The 19,488-nt window shown below is 39.9% G+C and overlaps 1 protein-coding gene across 2 annotated transcripts in view; it reads left to right on the top strand.

Moving 5' to 3' along the window:
* fam184ab (family with sequence similarity 184 member Ab) overlaps window positions 1-19,488 on the top strand; it is a 175,037-nt gene that overhangs the window by 56,881 nt on the left and 98,668 nt on the right. For both annotated transcript variants that reach the window (XM_052096595.1, XM_052096594.1), the window contains exons 2-5: window positions 7,023-7,454; window positions 8,458-8,880; window positions 13,624-13,759; window positions 18,111-18,292. In XM_052096595.1, the coding sequence (XP_051952555.1) occupies window positions 7,023-7,454; window positions 8,458-8,880; window positions 13,624-13,759; window positions 18,111-18,292 (1,173 nt within the window). The remainder of the gene's footprint in view (window positions 1-7,022; window positions 7,455-8,457; window positions 8,881-13,623; window positions 13,760-18,110; window positions 18,293-19,488) is intronic.

Genomic DNA, 19,488 nt, shown 5'->3' with positions numbered 1-19,488 from the left:
GTAACACCTTTAAATGGCTTTCCTGTTTTTGGGTAGTCATAAACTGTTTAAGCAAAATAGCACACTGAGATTTTTGCCCATTACCCTGATTTTGGGTTTTTACCATTCTTACCAGCTTATCCAATGTGTGCAAGTGTTGAAGTTGTTTTGACATCCAAAGCAGAGAATAATTGGATGATTTTCAATCACAGGTAAACATGCTTTTATTGTTTTGTCAGATTTTTGGAATTAACAGATTTTTGGTAGTTAATAGCATATTGATTAGCATGTAAATGCACTCATTTTTTTTGTATTAATTTTTTTGAGTAAATTAACAGTCTTAATTCGATTGACACTGTTTTGTCATGCTATGCTACTACTTTTTGGAAAAAGTAGCCTATTAACGGAAAAGCTATGTTATTTTGAAAGCAGCTTTAAAAACTACTGTCACGCTTTGGAGAAATGTAATTTAACTAAAAGTTGCAATGCTACACTAACTATTTACTTCCAAACACCGCAGGCCAGGTCTGGAAGCCAAGGTTGTCAATAGATGTGAGGAGAGTTTCTTCTCATTGCACTCTTACTGGAAGTCATTCAAAGGAGAAAGACGTAATAGTTCCCGGTTTTAATCTTTTATGGAGGCATATCATGTAAAACAGACTGTGATTGACTGACTGAAGCTACACAATAAACCTGTCCATCACCTAAAGTTGATCCAGTCCAATTTACAGCCAACCTTTATTCACCAAAACATATAGTATTCTCTTTGCACCAATGCAAATGCCTGCAATTATCATTTTCAAAGGCTTGGTCTTATTGATTGATTGGTAGAACAGTTGTAATGACTCTCAGATTGCACGGAAGTAATTAAGTATTAGTGTATTTTCTCATTTTCCAGTTCTAAGTGGCCAGAAATTTCACTGACTGCTAAATGTTTTTATTTTTAGACATATTCAGGACTAAAGATTGAGCCAATATGGTTTGCTAATTCTATTGAATATAATCCCAGCACAGTCCCAACAAAATGGAAACCCCTTACACCACAAAAGCTCTGTTCCAAGCCTCAGAGGGTTGTCTTGTTGTCTTCTGTCTACAATAAGTAGATTCCTTCTAAGGGTATCTCCTAACTGAATTGGCATCTCATGCTTCATCTAAGTGACTGATTTGAAGCCTTCTTTATGGGCATTAACTCCAAGAGTTACTCATGTGCACCTTACGAATAGCATTCTTCAAATACATTGTACAATAGATTCAGCTTAAGCCGGAAACATACTCTTCGTGAAGGCAAACATAACTAACTGTGCGAGCTCAATTTTACACCTCATTGGGTTCTGAAATTTTTCAAATGCAATTCATTACACTGTGTAAGTACATGTCGCATTCTAAGGGGCCATTCATGTGCTTTTTGTGTCAGCTTGTATTGTCTGTCAATAGATTTTATGTAAACATTCGCAAGATGAATGTATTTAACCCTCTGGGGTCGACGGCGCGTCCTGCTGGATATTTTCGTCATTACAGCGGAAACAACTTACATTTTTGGGGCATACAGATAAGTGCACCATATCTTGCTTTTTTTCTGCATCCCATGCAGAATCTCCATCAAAAACTTAAATCTTTAAAAAGGCATCTTGAGAGGGGGCCTGGGTAGCTCAGCGAGTAAAGACGCTGACTACAACCCCTGGAGTCATGAGTTCAAATCCAGTGTGTGCTAAGTGACTCCAGCCAGGTCTGCTAAGCAACCAAATTTGCCCGGTTGCTAGGGAGGGAATAGGCACATGGGGTAACCTCCTCGCGTTCGCTAAAATGTGGTTCTTGCTCTCGCTGGGGCACGTGGCGAGTTATACATGGTAATGTGCTCAACAAGCTAAGGGATTATAGGCGTGGATTGACGCTCTCAGAGGCGGAGGCAACTGAAATTCGTCCTCCGCCACCCAGATTGAGGTGAGTCACTACACCACCATGAGGACTTAGAGCACATTGGGAACCCCTAAAATCTTATCTTATTTAAAAAATATTTGGTCTAATGATCATCTCTTATTTAGATGAAACTTGGCCAAAACAAGGTATATTATATGACGGAATTATGCTACCAACTGTCTTCGGTTCAGGAATGTGCCTTTGATGCCTTAAAATATTGTCTAGACAGGTAGCTCACTATGTCTTAGAAACTGAGCTCATGACTTTTTTTACTCATGACCGCTTTATTTGCAGCATGTGTTATTCAGAGATATATGATAGCACTCCCTGAAATAACAGCATTAAAACAGCTGCAGTCAAAACTATCTCTCTTTGTCTGTGAAATAGCCAGGAAAGACCATTCCAGAATGATTTTTTCTCAGCATAAGTCAGTATCAGGGCGAGTTTTTAACTTCCAGGATATTCTGAATTTTTAAAATGAATGTTGGCACTCTGACTGCTTTTTGAATTTTAATATAGTCCTATGTGGGTTCACTGCCACTTCTCATTTCATGAGCGGCCTCCCTAGACTGTGTTTTGACTTTATGTGTAGACTATTGCACAGGTAGATAGCTAGTACTATTCTTTGCACGTCCTACCATGAAAGGGTCTACAGGGTGCATGAAACATGTAGGAGCTGAAACTGTGCATTTTTCTTGAGCAGAGGAAGTATGCCAATATTTGAATTGTGTTGGAGCTCTTGTTCTTATACTCTTCCAAAAGCATTCAATTGCTAGTTGGACCAGAAGTGAAAATGTATCTTTTCCAGGATGAAAAAGCCATGTTAATTGCCATGTTAAATTACCACACTATGCCACTATAGTAGATGTATAAGACATAAAAAACATGTGTCTCCTTTGGTTCCATTTTATTTTATGATTTCAGTGACTTGTTTAACTTCAAAGCAGTGGTGACTTTAGCCTTTTCTTGGAAGTTTTACTTGAACCATGCACTAAGGAATAGCATGTCCTAATATTCTTGCTAGAATGTTATAAAGCACTATTATTATATAATCATAGCAAATCAAGTATATGAACAATCATAAATTAAAGATTTTGTCTTAGTTACTTTCATATCCTCCATTCCCTGATGGATGGAACTAGACGTTGTGTCAATGTAGTGACATTAGGGGTCGCCCTTGGAGCCCCAAACACCTCTGGTCTTTTCTCAAAGGCCAGTGGGAATTTTGAATTTGCATGCCACTCCCCCGGACATATGAATATAAAAGAAGCTGGCTCATTCAGGTTTTGTGCTGAGTAGCCGAGACAGGGTCCCGGCCATTTCAGCGAGTAGTTCAGTGTTGTGGCAGGAGGAAAACAAAGCTTAGTTCCCTCCATCAGGGAACGGAGGTTACGAAAGTAACCAGGATGTTCCCTATCTGTCACTCACTTGACGTTGTGTCGATGTAGTGACACTAGGGATCCCTATATGAAATGCCAAAACTAGCTGAACTGTGTTACATGGACTGGCGGTGCAAGACTGGCAAACCATTGTGTGCCTCGTAGCCAGCACACCTGGCCATCACATAACCTCCCCCAACACTCCTATGAGCGTTGCACGGTCCCCCACACCTCTGGTACAAGTCGACTGCAAAAAATGGGGACAGGCCGTAAGTGTCCACGTTGGGGGTGTCCATTCCCAAGGGGAAGACACTGTGGAGCCTGCCTGCAGGGAGACGCCCTGGCGACGAGCAGACGGGGTGCGTTTATCTTGATCTGCACCAGGGCAGGATATGCTGAATAGCCTCCTTCAGCTTCTTAACTGGCGAGAACTGCTGGGTAATGTCCTCAACGGTGTCGCCGAATAGGCCAACCTGGGAGACGGGGGTGTCAAGGAACCGTACCTTGTCAGTCTCCCTCATAAGTGGCGCACCTGGAACACCATGGTGGACATCGCCTGCCCGAGAGTCTGTGCTGTTACCTTCGTTTGCCCAGAGGGTGAGATTGGTCACCGAGCACAGCTCCTGCATCAATCCCAGGTCAGAACTACCCTCGTGCAGTTCTCATAGCGCCTTTGCTTGGTGCACCTGCAATAGAGCCACAGTGTGCAGGGCAGAGGCAGCCTTTCCAGCTGCACTGTAAGTCACAAGTGATGACATAAACCTATAGGCCCTGGACGGGTGTCTCGTAAGGTTCTGCCAGGTGGTGGCGTTTTGTGTGCACAGGTGCACCGCATCCACCTTATCCACCTGGGGAATCGCATAGTACCCCATGGGAGGTAACGGCCACAGCCAGGAATTACACACAGACGGAAAGGCATCTTTAAAAAGACACTCTCCGTCAGTGCCGCTCTTTTAGAGTCCACACCAATACGTTTTCGGTTGAAATCTAAATTTTGCATTTTCTAAGGTCATTGCTTAATGAAGTATGCGTTACTGGATAGTGTTTTCTAAAGTCTACATTTTCAGTCGAGTAAACGTCATTCCAGTGTGGATGAGATGCATAAACATGGTGTTTTCAACTTGAAACATTTTAGACGTTTGAAACCTCAGTTTTCAGTTGCTTAATGTCATTGTTTTTTTGTTTTTTTTCAAATTATGCTGTTATGGAAAGCGTTTTTCAGTTGGAGGAAAACGCTGTTCAACGTTGTGCAGGAGAGATGTAAAAAGTTTATGAAGCAGAATGGGACACATTTAAAAAAAACTAATGTGTTCTTATGGGGGATCAAGGACCCCTTCAGCCACCGAAGCCACTTAAATTCAAACACTGAAGTAAACTAGAGTAGCAGTAAACTTAAGACTTTGTATCGCCTTTGGAAAGCACCCCAATTATCGGTTGATAACGATAAGGTGCTGGCCATTGAAGCAGGGCTGTTTAAACAGATTGTAAAGATTTTTCCACTTTCACGCAGTAAATGTGATTATAGCACCTCCAAGCATTGACATAAATTGACTAAAAGAACAGTTACTGAACTACCTTTCCCACTTTCTCCACTGTTGGTTTTATCAGCTCATATTTTCTGGCTGAAAAGTGTTGAAATGTTGTGAATAGTGTGTTGAAAGGGAACAAAGAATAATGGAATCCTCCTTGGTCAGTTTGTGGAGAGAGTTCGCTATAGATGTGATGAGACTAGTCTTGGATATGAGTCACAGTTTTCTCACAGAACAGGGTTTATAATGGAGATAACTCTATTGTGCCATTCTCAGGTGGCTGAATGGCTCTCTCCTAATCAGATGTCTAGACAGTTATGGAAATGAAGTGGGTGACCAACTCACAATGACCCACACATGAAAATTGTCATTGGACAATTGGAGTCGAAGGTCACTTCAAAAAATAGTTTTGGCCCAAAGCTAAGAAGAAATAAAAGCTGTCTAATAGCCATGTGTTAACGTTAAAATTGTGCTTTCTTTTTTTAGGTTTTCATAACGGTCTGCCCTACTTTTATGCTATGATAAAACTTCTTAGTATTAGACATTTTAGTAAAATATAAAAAAATATTTATTTTGTGAAGGCAATATGTGACCCATTTTCAGACACTTTCAAGCTCTCTCCCTTGCAACAGATTGAATTAAAAATGTAAACATTGTTTTTGTGCCTTTTTTGGCTGATTGCGAATAGCTTTTCAAAGCAAACGATTGATTAAAGGGATTGTTCACCCAAAAATGAAAATGATCTCATCATTTATTCACCCTTATACCATTCCGTATGTGTATGAACTTTATAAGAATATTTCAGCTCTGTTGGTCCATACAATGCAAGTGAATGGATGCCAACATTTTGTAGCTCCAAAAATCACATAAGTCATCATAAAAGGAATCCATATGACTCCAGTGGTTAAATCAGTGTCTTCAGGAGCGATATGATAGGTGTGGGTGAGAAACAGATCAATATTTGTGTGTGCAAAGTACATTTCTACAATAAATTATCCACCCTGGTCAGTCAATCTCAACTTTAACTTGTGTTTTTGGTGATTCGCATACTTTACATTTACATTTCTGCATTTGGCAGATGCTTTTATCCAAAGTGACTTACAGTGCACTTATTACAGGGACAATCCCCCCAGAGCAACCTGGAGTTAAGCGCTTTGCTCAAGGACACAATGGTGGTGGCTGTTTGGATCGAATCAGCGACCTTCTGATTAACAGTTATGTGCTTTAGCCCACTACACCACCACCACTCCATGCACTTTATGCATATGCCCCATACTGGGTAGGGATAAGAATTTCCAGCAAAAATTGACTAAAATATTTATCTGTTTCTCATCCATACCTATCTCATTCATATATAACTTATGAATATATGGATTTAGCCACTGGAGTCATATTTTTTGGAGTGTTAAAATTTGGCACCCAAATTTTTGCATTGTGAAGACCTACAGAGCTGAGATATTCTTTTAAAAATCTTTATTTGTGTTCCGCAGATGAAAGAAAATCATACACATCTGGGATGGCATGAGGGTGATTAAATGAATATTCATGGCAAATTGCCTTTATTTAATGACACAGCCATGAACAATGATATGTTTTTTTTTATTTGCTATTGCTATTGTATGTGGTATACAGGGAGGGATGTTCTTATTCTAGAGAGCATTTTACCCTATTGGACAAAAATGTGGATATGCATGAGTGCATCAATATTTTTGGTCTTTTCTCAGCAGAGAAGTCTTTCAATAATTAATATTTCTGGACTGGTATAAGGTATAGCCAAGGTTTAGTAATAAATAGCAATGGACTTTTTGCTTTTTTTATATTTTTCCATTTCCCTTGAAATTCACAGTTTCTTTATGATGAAAAAGCTTTTAGCAGTGACATTTGTTTCCATAAGTGTGCTGGATTTAAAGGTCATTAAATCAAAGCTTGCATGTGTCAGCCCCTTGCGTGCCCCTTTACATATATAATGCATTGAGCACAAATGCCCTGGATCAGCAAAACCGTGTTTCTTTACCCTTTGACATAATGTTTGTTCTTCACTGAGTTTCTCAACCTTTTAATCTGTTGTAGAAGTCTTGCTCACTGAGCAAACATGGGTTCTGTTCTAGAATATAATGCAGCTACCATTTTATCGATGTACTGTATTTATGTTGTCAAAAGAATAATTAGAACATTTCCACTGTAGATCACTAATTTCTCCATCTCCTCTATTCTCCAGGTGATCTACGCACTCAACACCAAGAACGATGAGCATGAAGCAGCCATCCAGACCCTGAAGGAGGCCCATGAGGAGGAGGTACAGCAGATCCTCTCAGAAACACGAGAGAAGATCATGCAGTACAAGAGCAAGATCAGTGACGAGATGGACTTGAAGCGTCGCATCCAGTCACTGGAGGAGTCCATGGAGCTTCATGAGCGGATGAAGCGTCAGGCATTGACGGAGTTCGAGACGTACCGCCAGAGGGTGGAGGATATGCAGCTATGTACGGAGGCGCAGCACACACAGCGCGTTGTCACCATGTCCCGCGAGGTGGAGGAAATGCGACGTTCTTTTGAGGAGAAGCTTCGCTCCTTCGGACAGTTGCAGTCCCAGTTTGAGCAGGAGAAACGGCAGGCTCAAGAGGAGCTGCGTAGCGCTCATCGGCAGGAGGTACGTGGAGTTTCAGGACGATAGAGTGCAACAGTACCTGACCACTTTTTCAATCATCTTGGTTCCACAAGTAATTTTCCCATTCATTTTGTTTTCATAGGGTTTAAAACATATTTCTCATTAAAGAGTTCTAAGCCATGAATCAAACCAACCAGCTCTCAAGTGAATCACATTTTTACATATTTAAACATCAGACTAAAAGAATGTGAACTTAATGAGGGAATGAGCTACAATCCCATGAAGCATTACGAATGATGCAATCAGATTAAAAATGATAGAAAGGTATTAAATTGTTTATTATAATTATAAAAACAATTTTAACTTTAATGCAAAATATTTGGAAATATACTGTACAAGTGTATAAGTAGTTTGAGAGTGTAAACTCGATTGCGTCATTCAAAGTGCATTTTGGGTGTGGGCAGTCGCTGCGGAGCTCTTTTGCCATGGTTTGTTTGCTGCGGTTCTTTGATTGGTGTATCTTTCCCCTCAAAGTCATGGGCAGTGTATTTCTTCACCAGGTTTTCTGCTAAGAAACACTTTTTTTTTTTTAATGAAGTTTAAATAATGCAGACTGTTGACTTAACAGAAGAATATACTGTACCATCAATTTACAACCTCTGAGCTCATGGTAGGTCTATCTTTATAACCCTATGAAAATAAAAAATGATTTTTACTGGAACAAGACAGTTGCACTCTGTTCACATCTGACACATTTATCCAAATTCGAAAGTTCAGAAATAAATTTTTTGTGTTGTTTGAACCTACAACCATTGCCAGCTCAACTCTTTAACCATGCCAGAAATATAAAACAATTTTACATGTATGAACAGTTAAGAACTATTAATGACTTGCAGCATAGTTTTAGATATAAACCATCGGGTTATGAATAATTTATAAGCTTCAATTCCACCGGGTCAAAATTGACCCGCAAATGCTAAAGGTGTATGCAGATTCTGAATGCAGGTTAAAATGTTGACTTAAAACATTGAATTGAATTTTGCAGGTCCAGGAACTGCTTCGTTCACACCAAAGCCAGAATGCCAACTACAGCAAAGACCAGGAGAAATTGGGACAACTACATAAAGCAGAGGTGGATTCACTGACCGAGAGGGTTGAGGAACTGAAACAGGACAAGAAGCGTCTGGTGGAGGAGTATGAGGCCAAGCTAAATAAAGCCCAGGCCTTCTATGAACGTGAACTGGAGGCCATGAAGCGGACACAGCAGATGACTGCGGAGAACCTGCTGGCCTGGAAGAAGACCGAGGCCGAGCTGAGGAAAGAGTTTCAGGCGCAGGAAGCGGCACTGCAGAAGACTATGGGGAAGCTGCGCAGTGAGCTGCAGCGGGTGCAGGAGGAGGCCAGGGAGAGCAGGGAGAAATCCCACAAGCTCCAGTCCTCTCTCATCTCTGCCGAGAACAACATCAAGGTAAAGCTCTTTGGAGGTTCCATTAAATGTACTTTTTGTGTAGTGATATGTTGCACAGCCAAATTCCATTGCGCATGTACGTTCCCGGGTAAACTGACTTTCTCTGTCAGAAATGTGACTGACTCTTTTAACTGTAAGGTGGGACTTCATTCCTACAGCGGCCACATTCAGCATTCCGATGTTTCCCATTCATGAGTATACCAGAGATCCATCGCATATCATATGTTGATATGAAAGCAATTCGTCCTAAATCGCAGAAGTGAACCACTATTTTTGACGTATAATCAGTGTTGGGTGTAATTGGATTACAAACTAATAGTTACTGTAATCTAATTACTTTAGGCACAAAAAGTAGTGTAACACAATACATTTTAAATTCTTGTTATCAGATTATAGTTATTGACTTTTAATGAAAGTAATTCATTTTAAGTACATTACTTGCATTACAGACATTTCTAAAAAATATATAATTTATTTGTAATACAATTTAAATTTGAGTTCATATGTACATCTGTTTGCGTTTCTGTAATGGCAGAAGGGTGTGCGACAATGAACGAGAAGAAAATAGACATTATTTTGAATTTGAGTGGAAAAACAAAAAATGTTTTAGAAAGTAACTTAAAAGTAAATTAATTAGTAATTTGATTACTTTGGGGTTCAAGATGTTTTAGATGTTCGGTGACAACAAGGCTCATACTGTAGTTACTGTTTATAAGAAACTTCAAATATAGTAGCACACACCCTCTGGGCTCTGATTTGTCTTTTAAAATATCTTTGAAAGAGAAACAAAATCTGCAATGACCCAGAGACCGAGTATCATTTATGAGTGCAATCAAAATATACAAGCTTAATTTGATATTTTTTTCCCAGTAGTTCAAAACAAAAAATTATGGCAGAATTAATTTTGTGAGTGTCTTCTATACATTTTTTTTTATTATTATATTTGTATATGAAACATTATAATGCCTGTGTAATGGCAATATGCTTGTCTCGCCATATCAACAAACACGCACACACACATTGAGCAGATCTTTAATGGAATCAATCTTGAGTCACTGTGACATTTTCAGAGTCTAGCTTTTAATGATCCGGCTGCCTGGGGTCTGTACTAGTCAGTGTTTGTTAATCTATGCTGATCAAATATTGAATTGCTCTGGTGGAAGATGTTTGTTCTATCCATGTCACATACAGTATTTAGAGTTTTCATTATGGGAAAAAACAGCTTCAACAGGTAAAATTATTGCAATAGAAACCTTTTCTTAAATATATGGGGTCAGCCTGCAGTCACAGTGTTGCAAATCGGACACTGGCCAATCAGGGCCACTTACATTCCCCAGATGCTCATTTTAAACCAATTACATGATTCTGTTTTCCAGATGAGACTCCTGTCAACTTATTAGATCATTTCCATGGGTCATTTTAGAAGGACATTATAAGAAGAGACATGCCTTGGTGAATAGATGAATGGATGTTTTAAGTGGTTATATATATATATATATACAAACACACACACACAGTTGAAGTCAGAAGTTTACAGACACCTTTGCCAAATACATTTAAACTTAGTTTTTCACAATTCCTAATATTTAATCATAGAAAACATTCCCTGTCTTTCGGTCAGTTAGGATCATGTCTTCATTTTAAGAATGTGAAATGTGAAGGGGAGGCCTGGCTGACTACCACCCCTGTGGAGTCACGAGTTCGAATCCAGGTTGTGCTGAGTGACTCCAGCCAAGTCTCCTAAGCAACCAAATTGGCCCGGTTGCTAGCGAGGGTAGAATCACATGGGGTAACATCCTCGTAGTCAAGATTAGTGGTTCTCGCTCTGAGTGGGGTGCATGGTAAGTTGTGTGTGGATCACGGAGTATAGCATGAGCCTCCACATGCTGGGAGTCTCCACGGAGTCATGCACAACGAGCCATGTGATAAAATGCACGGATTGACTGTCTCAGAATTTGAGGTAACTGAGACTTGTTCTCAGCCACCCAGATTGAGGTGAGTAACCGCGCCACCACAAGGACCTACTAAGTTGTGGGGATGAGGCATTTCAAATTGGAAGAAAATAATGTGAAATGTCAGAATAATAGTAGAGAGAATGATTTATTTCAGCTTTTATTTCTTTCATAACATTCCCAGTGGGTCAGAAGTTTACATACACTTTGTTAGTATTTGGTAGCATTGTCTTTAAATTGTTTAACTTGGGTCAAACTTTTTGGGTTGCCTTCCACAAGCTTCTCCCAATAAGTTGCTGGAATTTTGGCCCATTCCTCCAGACAGAACTGGTGTAACTGAGTCAGGTCTGTAGGCCTCATTGCCTGCACACGCTTTTTTTGTTCTGCCCACAAATTTTCTATCGGTTTGAGGTCAGGGCTTTGTGATAGCCACTCCAATGCCTTGACTTTGTTGTCCTTTAGCCATTTTCCCACTACTTTGGAGGTTTGCTTGGGGTCATTGTACATTTTGAAGACCTATTGTGCTTTAACTTCCTGGCTGATGTATTGAAATGTTGCTTCAATATATCCACATAATTTTCCTTCCTCATGATGCCATCTATTTTGTGAAGTGCACCAGTCTCTTTCAGCAGACTTTCAGCCAAGCACCCCCACAACATGATGCTGCCACCCCCATGCTTCACAGTTGGGACGGTGTTCTTTGGCTTGCAAGCCTCACCCTTTTTCCTCCAAATATAATGATGGTCATTATAGCCAAACAGTTCAATTTTTGTTTCATTAGACCAGAGGACATTTCTCCAGAAAGTAAGATCGTTGTCCCCATGTACACTTGCAAACTGTAGTCTGGCTTTTTTATCGATCAATCGATGTGTATTCGGATACATACTGGAACCAAACTTAAACATTTATTTTGCTCTCAGTGTACTGCACTCTTGTGAACCATTAACTTAAATGTGAATTTTTTAATGAATATTGAATGAATATACTCTCACTGCACCAGTAAAACCATCCAATTAGGCCTGAAAGACTATCTGCTTGTCTTCTGTACTGCAGAATGTGACCGTTCAAGACCATTAAAATCCTAATTGGGTATTTCATTGAATTAGGAAATAGACTTCCTTAAACACAATTTTAACACTCTCACTAGTTTGTTTGTTAGTTGCCAAATATTATAGGACAGCAGTGGGTCACGCTACAAATGAGGGACAGTCGTCATTTTTGTAAACATGAAAATTGATACCAAATATTGTACCATGTTTATTTAATGTATTTTTTTATAGTTTATATTTGTATTATAGTTTAAATATGTAATAATGTGTAATTTTCATGATATAGGAATGGTTAAAAGTTTTCAAGAGTTTCAAAGTTTTAATGTAACCTTTATATAACAAAATAAATTGAAGAAAAAAAGTTACAATTAGTGTCAGTAAGAAAATTAACACCTGGAACAAAAAATGACCCTTGGTTGAAGAAAAAGAGTCAAAACAAAAGACGCTGGTGAATTTATACAAGGGGTAAGAGGATGAAATTGTTTTGCATAGGGGCTCGACAATGGTACAAGTTAAGAAAAGAGTTGAAGAAAAGAAAGTGAAGAAAAGGGAATGAGCGATGAGAACAGAAAGAAGCTCTTTGAGAGAGTGATGCAGGAAATTGACAGAGAGAACAGGGATGAAAGGGAGAGAGCGAGATAATGTCTACATGCACAATTAATGAGGATGAATCTGAGAATAGAGACGATGGAGTGAGAAGAGCAAAAATGGAAAAAGTTACAGGAAGAGAAAGAGAGAGAGAGACTGAGACAAAGCTAGAAACCACATGATAATAAAACAAATAGAAAGACAGTTCCAAAGAACCACACACAAATCAGTGTTTAAGAGACAGAAGTAGAGAGAGACAGGGGGGGATTTGTGGAAAGTTTTAATATACTTGTGGGATGTGACCCCAATAATGGTTTGAAGGTCTATTTTGAAAGGGTCACTGACAGCAGGGAAAAACAATGTTACTGTAAATGCAAGTAATAAAACGCAACTAACCATATAATCGTGCATGGTTCACATTGCAAAATAAATCGGCTTATCTTTTAAAAGAAAGGATAAAAATGCTTCCCATATCTTTTGTTGTTAATGTCTAGGCTGTGCATCCAATTAAACTATATGGTAATTTGGCACTAAATCACTGTCACTTGGTAATAGCTAGCCAGTTTAGATCCATGCAATGCAAGCGAGTGCTACCCTGAGAATAAATATTGACCTATTTCTCACCCACACCTATCATATAGTTTCTGAAGACATGGGTTTAACCACTGGAGTCATATGGATTACTTGTATACTGCCTTTATAGTTTTTTGCACTTTCAAAGTTCTGGCAGCCATTCATTTCCATTGTATGGACCTACAGAGCTGAAATATTCTTCTAAAAATCTTTTGTTTGTGTTCAGCTGAAGAAAGGAAGTTATACACATCATTTATGGATGAACTATCTCTTTAAATATTCAACAAGGATAAACATGGTTTGTGCGATCTTCAATGTGCTTTGTGTGGTGGATTATTAGCTGCTCACAACTTTTTGAAACCAAAAACTCAATAACATTGCATTTGTGTGGCCAATGCAGTTCAAAGTGATGATAAATGTAAATGTTTTGTTTCAAATACATTTTGTTTACCTTTGTATGATGAACAGTTTTAGTTCTGTGTGAATGGCCACTTTATTTTCAATGTAAAATCTAGTTTTGAACCAAAACCGGTTTTGTATTTATAATTGATATGTGTTTTTGTGTGTTGGTGCGTCTGCAGGAGCTACATAAACAGTTGGAGGAGGTGACTAAGGACACAGAGATAGTGGAGATCAGGCAGAGAGAGGCGGAGTGTGAGCTTGAGGCCTCCAGAGATAGAGTACAACAGCAGGCCACAGAGATCCTCCTCAAAGCCAGTAAGATATCTGCATGTTCTCCTGTAACCTCTGCTCACAGTCCACTGTTTAATCCAACTCCTTATGCTTTCATTGATAGGCTCCAACTAGCTAATCCATTACTTGGGATTACCTGAACCTTTGCACCATACACTTGGTATAGTGGGTCTCTGTTTTTATGCTGCACTCAGTGGTACCAGCTAATTCTTATAGGCACTACTGTGATATATTTGTTGCTCTTGTTGCTGTATGCATGATGTATGTTATTATTGTTGTGAGCTCACCAAGAAGAATTCCAGATAACTTTGCTGGCATGGCAATAAATTATTGAAATATTAATATTAAACAGCATTAACCTGCTATTTTTCAGTTTTTATACCAATATGTGTTGAATTCTTAATTGTATCCCCAGTCGGCTCTTATCCCTCTTGGGCTAATCAGCCCAATTAGGGGCTGGGTGTGCGGAATCATGACCCGGGTCTGCCCTGCCACATTCCTCCCCCCTTCTCTCAGGCCGGGGAGCCCCTGGCATGACATTCACCCCCCAGGCAGGTCATCCCTGTCTACCTGGATCAGGGGAGGGGACAAGGGGAGGGAAACAAAACAAAAAAATTGTGGCACCTACACGCCGTAACGCCAATGAACAAAACATTTAAAAAGAGAGGGACAAGGCCAACATGGAGTGGCAGCGGGAGAGAGAGATGAGAGAGAAAATTTAATTGCCGGTTCTCCAATATGTCATAGCCTAGTCCACGGCCACTCCTCCACCCTGTAGTGGATGACAGACACGCCTCCCCGGGTGGATCGGAGGGAGTCCTCTGACCCCTGCCGGATGGAATGCCCCGCCACGTTTTTGGTGGATGGTAGGGGTCTCCCCCGCCCCTGGCAGTGGTAACCGCTCCAGGTGGTTGGTTGGGAGCCCCTCCTTCCCTCGTGGTCAGCGGCCGTTCCTCCACTTCCAGGCAGCCGTGGCTACTCTGTCCTCAGGCGGATGGCCGCGGCTGCTCCTTTGGGGTGGATGGTAGTGTCGAGAACTCCACTACGGCGCATCCTTCCTCCTTCCCAGCTTTCGGCACCAGTGTAAAGGAATTAATGGAAAGGAGGAGGCGAGAACCAGCTTAACAATGTAAATTATATTTAATTAAATAAAAAGACACCCAAACACATACAAGTGTCAGGCAGCTGCCCGTAAATCCCTTTCTCTGTTGCACTGCCGTCTCCGGTCGGCCTTTATCCCTCTCTGAGGCTTAATTAGCCTGATTAGGGGCCGGGTGTAGCATCACAACACGGCCCCACCCTCCTTCCTTCCACAATATAAATTTTTTCTTATGCTGTTGGAGCAAGTGGGTTAGCAATTTACCCTGCTATCGTTTACTTCCATTTTCCAAACCCATCTATGTGAAAAGGATCCATTGATCATAATTATTTTCTCACAAGTAATCTTGGACCTACCTAATTTTTATTTATGCATATTAAAAGAAAGGTTCTCCCAAAAAATGTTTACTCAATGTACTGACATTTTCAACACAAACTTAGTATAAAGTATGAAAAACAACCTGAACTTTAAGTAATTTTTCTGTGAAAATCTTGATGCCTGTTACACGTTCATGAGCACCATGAGAGCTTGTTCACAACAGATTACGTGTTTATGCGAAAGCTTGCATTATTATTTAGTGCTAAAAACAATATGGCAGCATGGTGTATGGAATAATTTTATGACACTTTTGATTGCATTATTTAGTACATGATTCTCTATGTACTGCCGTTGTATTAAATTTAGCCAAACAGGAGTGGATTAAATGATCATCTTTTTGTGTTCCACAGAAGAAAGTCAAAGAGGTTTGGAATGACATGAGGATGAGGAAATGATTACAGAAAAAAAGAGTGATTTTTCATTTAATCGCGATATTCGTTTGAAGAGAATTTTCATTTTTGGGAGAACTATTCCTTTAATAAGCACAGAGATCATGTTGAGAGTAAAAGTTTACTTTGACTCATGTAATATGTGTCCAAAGATAAGATCCATGCGATTCACTTGTCACAGAATAATGTCTCCTTTAATATCCTTTCTGTTCTTTACAGTTTTTTGATCACAGACACATTTGTTGATGCTAATCAAACACATAGCAGGGATGTATTAAAGAAACTGTGTGCGTTATCTCTCATTGATATGTACTCAATGGCCGAACTGCTGCCGGTAATCTTAAAGAGACAGTACAGTTTTAGCTCTTGTTCTACCTATCAATGTCAATACTTAAATAAATAGTAAAAATTATACATGTAAACAAAAACAAAATTTCATAAAACATATGTATGCAATGTAATATCAATGAGATAACATATTTATTGAATACATGGAATTTGTACATTTTAAAAAAGCTAATATTGACCAAAATTAGGAAAAACTAATGATAAAATAAAATTAGTAAAATTCATATTTCGTAATGTACCAAGTTAGAGGGTGCCCTGTATAATTAACAGCATTGGCTAAGAGACCATTTGTTTCATATGTACTCAAAATGGACATTCAAAAAATATAACTGAAATTTAATTGATTATTTAAATTTTTTTTATTATAATTTTTATTCCCTTTTTTCCCAATTTGGAATGCCCAATTCCCTCTACTTAGTAGGTCCTTGTAGTAGCGTGGTTACTCATCTCAATCCGGGTGGCAGAGGACAAGTCTCAGTTGCCTCCACTTCTGAGACCGTCAATCCACACATCTTATCATGTGGCTCGTTGTGCATGACACCGCACAACGTGGAGGCTCATGCTATTCTCTGCAATCCATGCACAACTTACCACGGACCCATTGAGAGTGAGAACCACTAATCGTGACCACAAGGAGTTTACCCCATGTGACTCTACCCTCCCTAGCAACCGGGCCAATTTGGTTGCTTAGGAGACCTGGCTGGAGTCACTCAGCACACCCTGGATTCGAACTCGCTACTCCAGGGGTGGTAGTCAGCGTCAATACTTGCTGAGCTACCCAGGCCCCCAATTGATTTTTATAATTAATAATAATCAATATTAATGATAATATTAAGTGATAGAGTCTTTGGTACACATCTTAGGTTTTGTGTAAGTAAAGGGTTACTTGATCTCCAGGAGACTGATCTCCAGTTATCGAAAGCATTTGGTTGCAGTTGTTGCTTCTAAAGTTGGCACAACCAGCTATTAAGTTTAAGGGGGCAGTTTGTTTTTCACATGGTGATATAGGTGTTGGTTAACTTTTTTGCTTCTATATATATATATATATATATATATATATATATATATATATATATATATATATTTGTAAACCGCATTTTGTGTTTACTCAGGTTGACTTTGTTTTATGTTTTATCTCATTTAAGATCTAAAACGATTTAGTATGACAAATACACAAAAATAGAAGAAATCAGGAAGGGGCAAATACTTTTTCACATCACTGTATTTTTCATTATCATTTCTTGAATTCAAGACTTCTGAAAGTATATGAAAGAACAAAAGTTCACTTCATGGAAAACTGATTGTGAAATGTTTCATGTATGAGACCTGAAAATTAGAATCTGAATTCCAAAGCTAGGTGCTTTGAAAACAGGTTCTAGTTTCAGGCACCTTGCTTGTTGACAGTAAAGTTTGGGGTGACAGATCACCTCCTGGTATCCTGGCAACAGCAGATGTGTGTCCTAGCTGTGCTCATCACCCAGATTCAGGAATGTTCCCCGAGGGAGGCAGAACCCAGCTGGGCCTGTCACACCTAAATGCCAAACACAGTTCTTATCTTTTGTCTGGGCCAAAACAATACAGTCCGAAGCATTACACACACATATAGTGAATGTGTTTTCTACACATTCATAATCATTAAACATGCATTCAACTTTGAGTTGAAGCTGTCGTCAGAGAGGATTTCTTTTTTCTCAGTTCATTGTCTTTAATGTGTTTGTTCACCCTAAAATTATATTTTTCCCCCATGTGAAACAAAAGGAGATGCTAGGGACTGAAACCCTCACTATCTACTTGCTTCATATGGGGGAATATTCATTTAAGACATTTTTACACAAATTTGGATAAATTATATTTATTAATACAGTAATCTGTACAGTGCTAGTATTCCATTCTTAACTTACTGTAGCAATAGACGAGGCATCCAAACATACAGTGCAGAGCAAATGACAACCCTGAAGGCAGTAGGGGATAATGTGCTCTATTCAAGTTCACCATATTGGATCTAAGAATGGATCTTTGACCATGTCTTCCCTCATCTAGGTTTTTCTTCCACTTATAATAGATGGGATTCAAACTATCGACATTCTGACAACTAGTGTGCAGTTCTGTCCTGAATCCCATTACCGGCTCTCCCTCTAAAGTTGTTGTGTCTGCCACTCAGGTCAGATCGGAAGTCTGCAGGCCACTCAAATGACACACGAGGCCGTCATTCGGGATCTCGAATCTGAAAAGTCTCGTCTGAAGGACAAGGTGTTGCGTCTTGAGGAGGAACGAGGGGCGCTGCAGAGCAAATGCCAAATGCTGGACGAGAGGCAGAGACAGCAGATTGTCTCCCTGGAGAAGGTAACAGATCAAATCAATCCAATTCACTGAATAAGCATGCTGTACCAGGAACATTTCTGGCTGTTATTACAAATCCCTTTTACTTTTCAACCACTCCCCTCCAACCACCTTCCTCCATATTGGTATATGTAATGGATGCTTTTCACGATTCAAACGATTCACAAACAAATCAAGTCATAGCCTTTCCATTTTTTTCTCATTTAATGTCCTGTTATGTTTGGAAATTCAACAGATTAGTAATATGTGCTAATGTTATAAGTATGTAGAGTAGAGTTGGAGTACTCGAGTTCGGACTCGGAATCGATTGCGAGTCACAGGTCCAATTTTTTCTTTTCTCCCCAATTTGGAATGCCCAATTCGCAATGCGCTCTAAGTCCTTGTGGTTGCGTAGTGACTCGCCTTAATCCGGGTGGCAGAGGATGAATCTCAGTTGCCTCTGCGTCTGAGACCAGCAAACCGCCCATCTTATCACATGGCTTGTTGAGTGCGTTACCACGGAGACAAAGCTTGTGTGGAGGCTTCAAACTATTCTCCACGGCATTCACACACAACTCGCCACGCGCCCCACCAAGAGCGAGAACCACATTATAGTGACCACGAAGAGGTTACCAATGTGACTCTACCCTCCCTAGCAACCGGGCCAATTTGGTTGCTTAGATGACCTGGCTAGAGTCACTCAGCATGCCCTGGATTCGAACTCGCAACTCCAGTGGTGGTAGTTTGGAGCTACCCAGGCCCCCCTCACAGGCCAATTTTAGTGGACTTGGACTTGTCACGGACTCGGTTGCATTTTTACTCGGACTTGACTCATACTCAAGCCTTTCAGACTTGGGATTTTTTTCCAAGTCCGGCCAAGACTATGGCATTTGTGATGCAATGGACAAATAAACAAACAAAAAATAATGTAACATAGGGTGACCATATGTCCTCTCTTCCCCAGACATGTCCTCTTTTTCAGACATGAAAATGCGTCTGGTCAGGATTTCGAAACTGCCTCTAAATATCTGGGATTTGGCTTTGTCTTCATAATGATGTGCTCTCTACAGTTAGTACTATCGTACATTCTGTGTATTTGATACTGCGCATCAGTTTTCACGCATATATGTCCTTACGTGTGATTATTCTGGCGGAGAGCAGCGGCACATACTTTTTTAACTCTCTCACCCACGCGCCCGTGCTGTATGTGTGTGTAGGAC

This window comes from Xyrauchen texanus, chromosome 28 (assembly GCF_025860055.1).
Source record: "Xyrauchen texanus isolate HMW12.3.18 chromosome 28, RBS_HiC_50CHRs, whole genome shotgun sequence".
NCBI classification, from domain to species: Eukaryota; Metazoa; Chordata; class Actinopteri; order Cypriniformes; family Catostomidae; genus Xyrauchen; species Xyrauchen texanus.
This window is presented reverse-complemented; position numbering and strand designations above follow the sequence as displayed.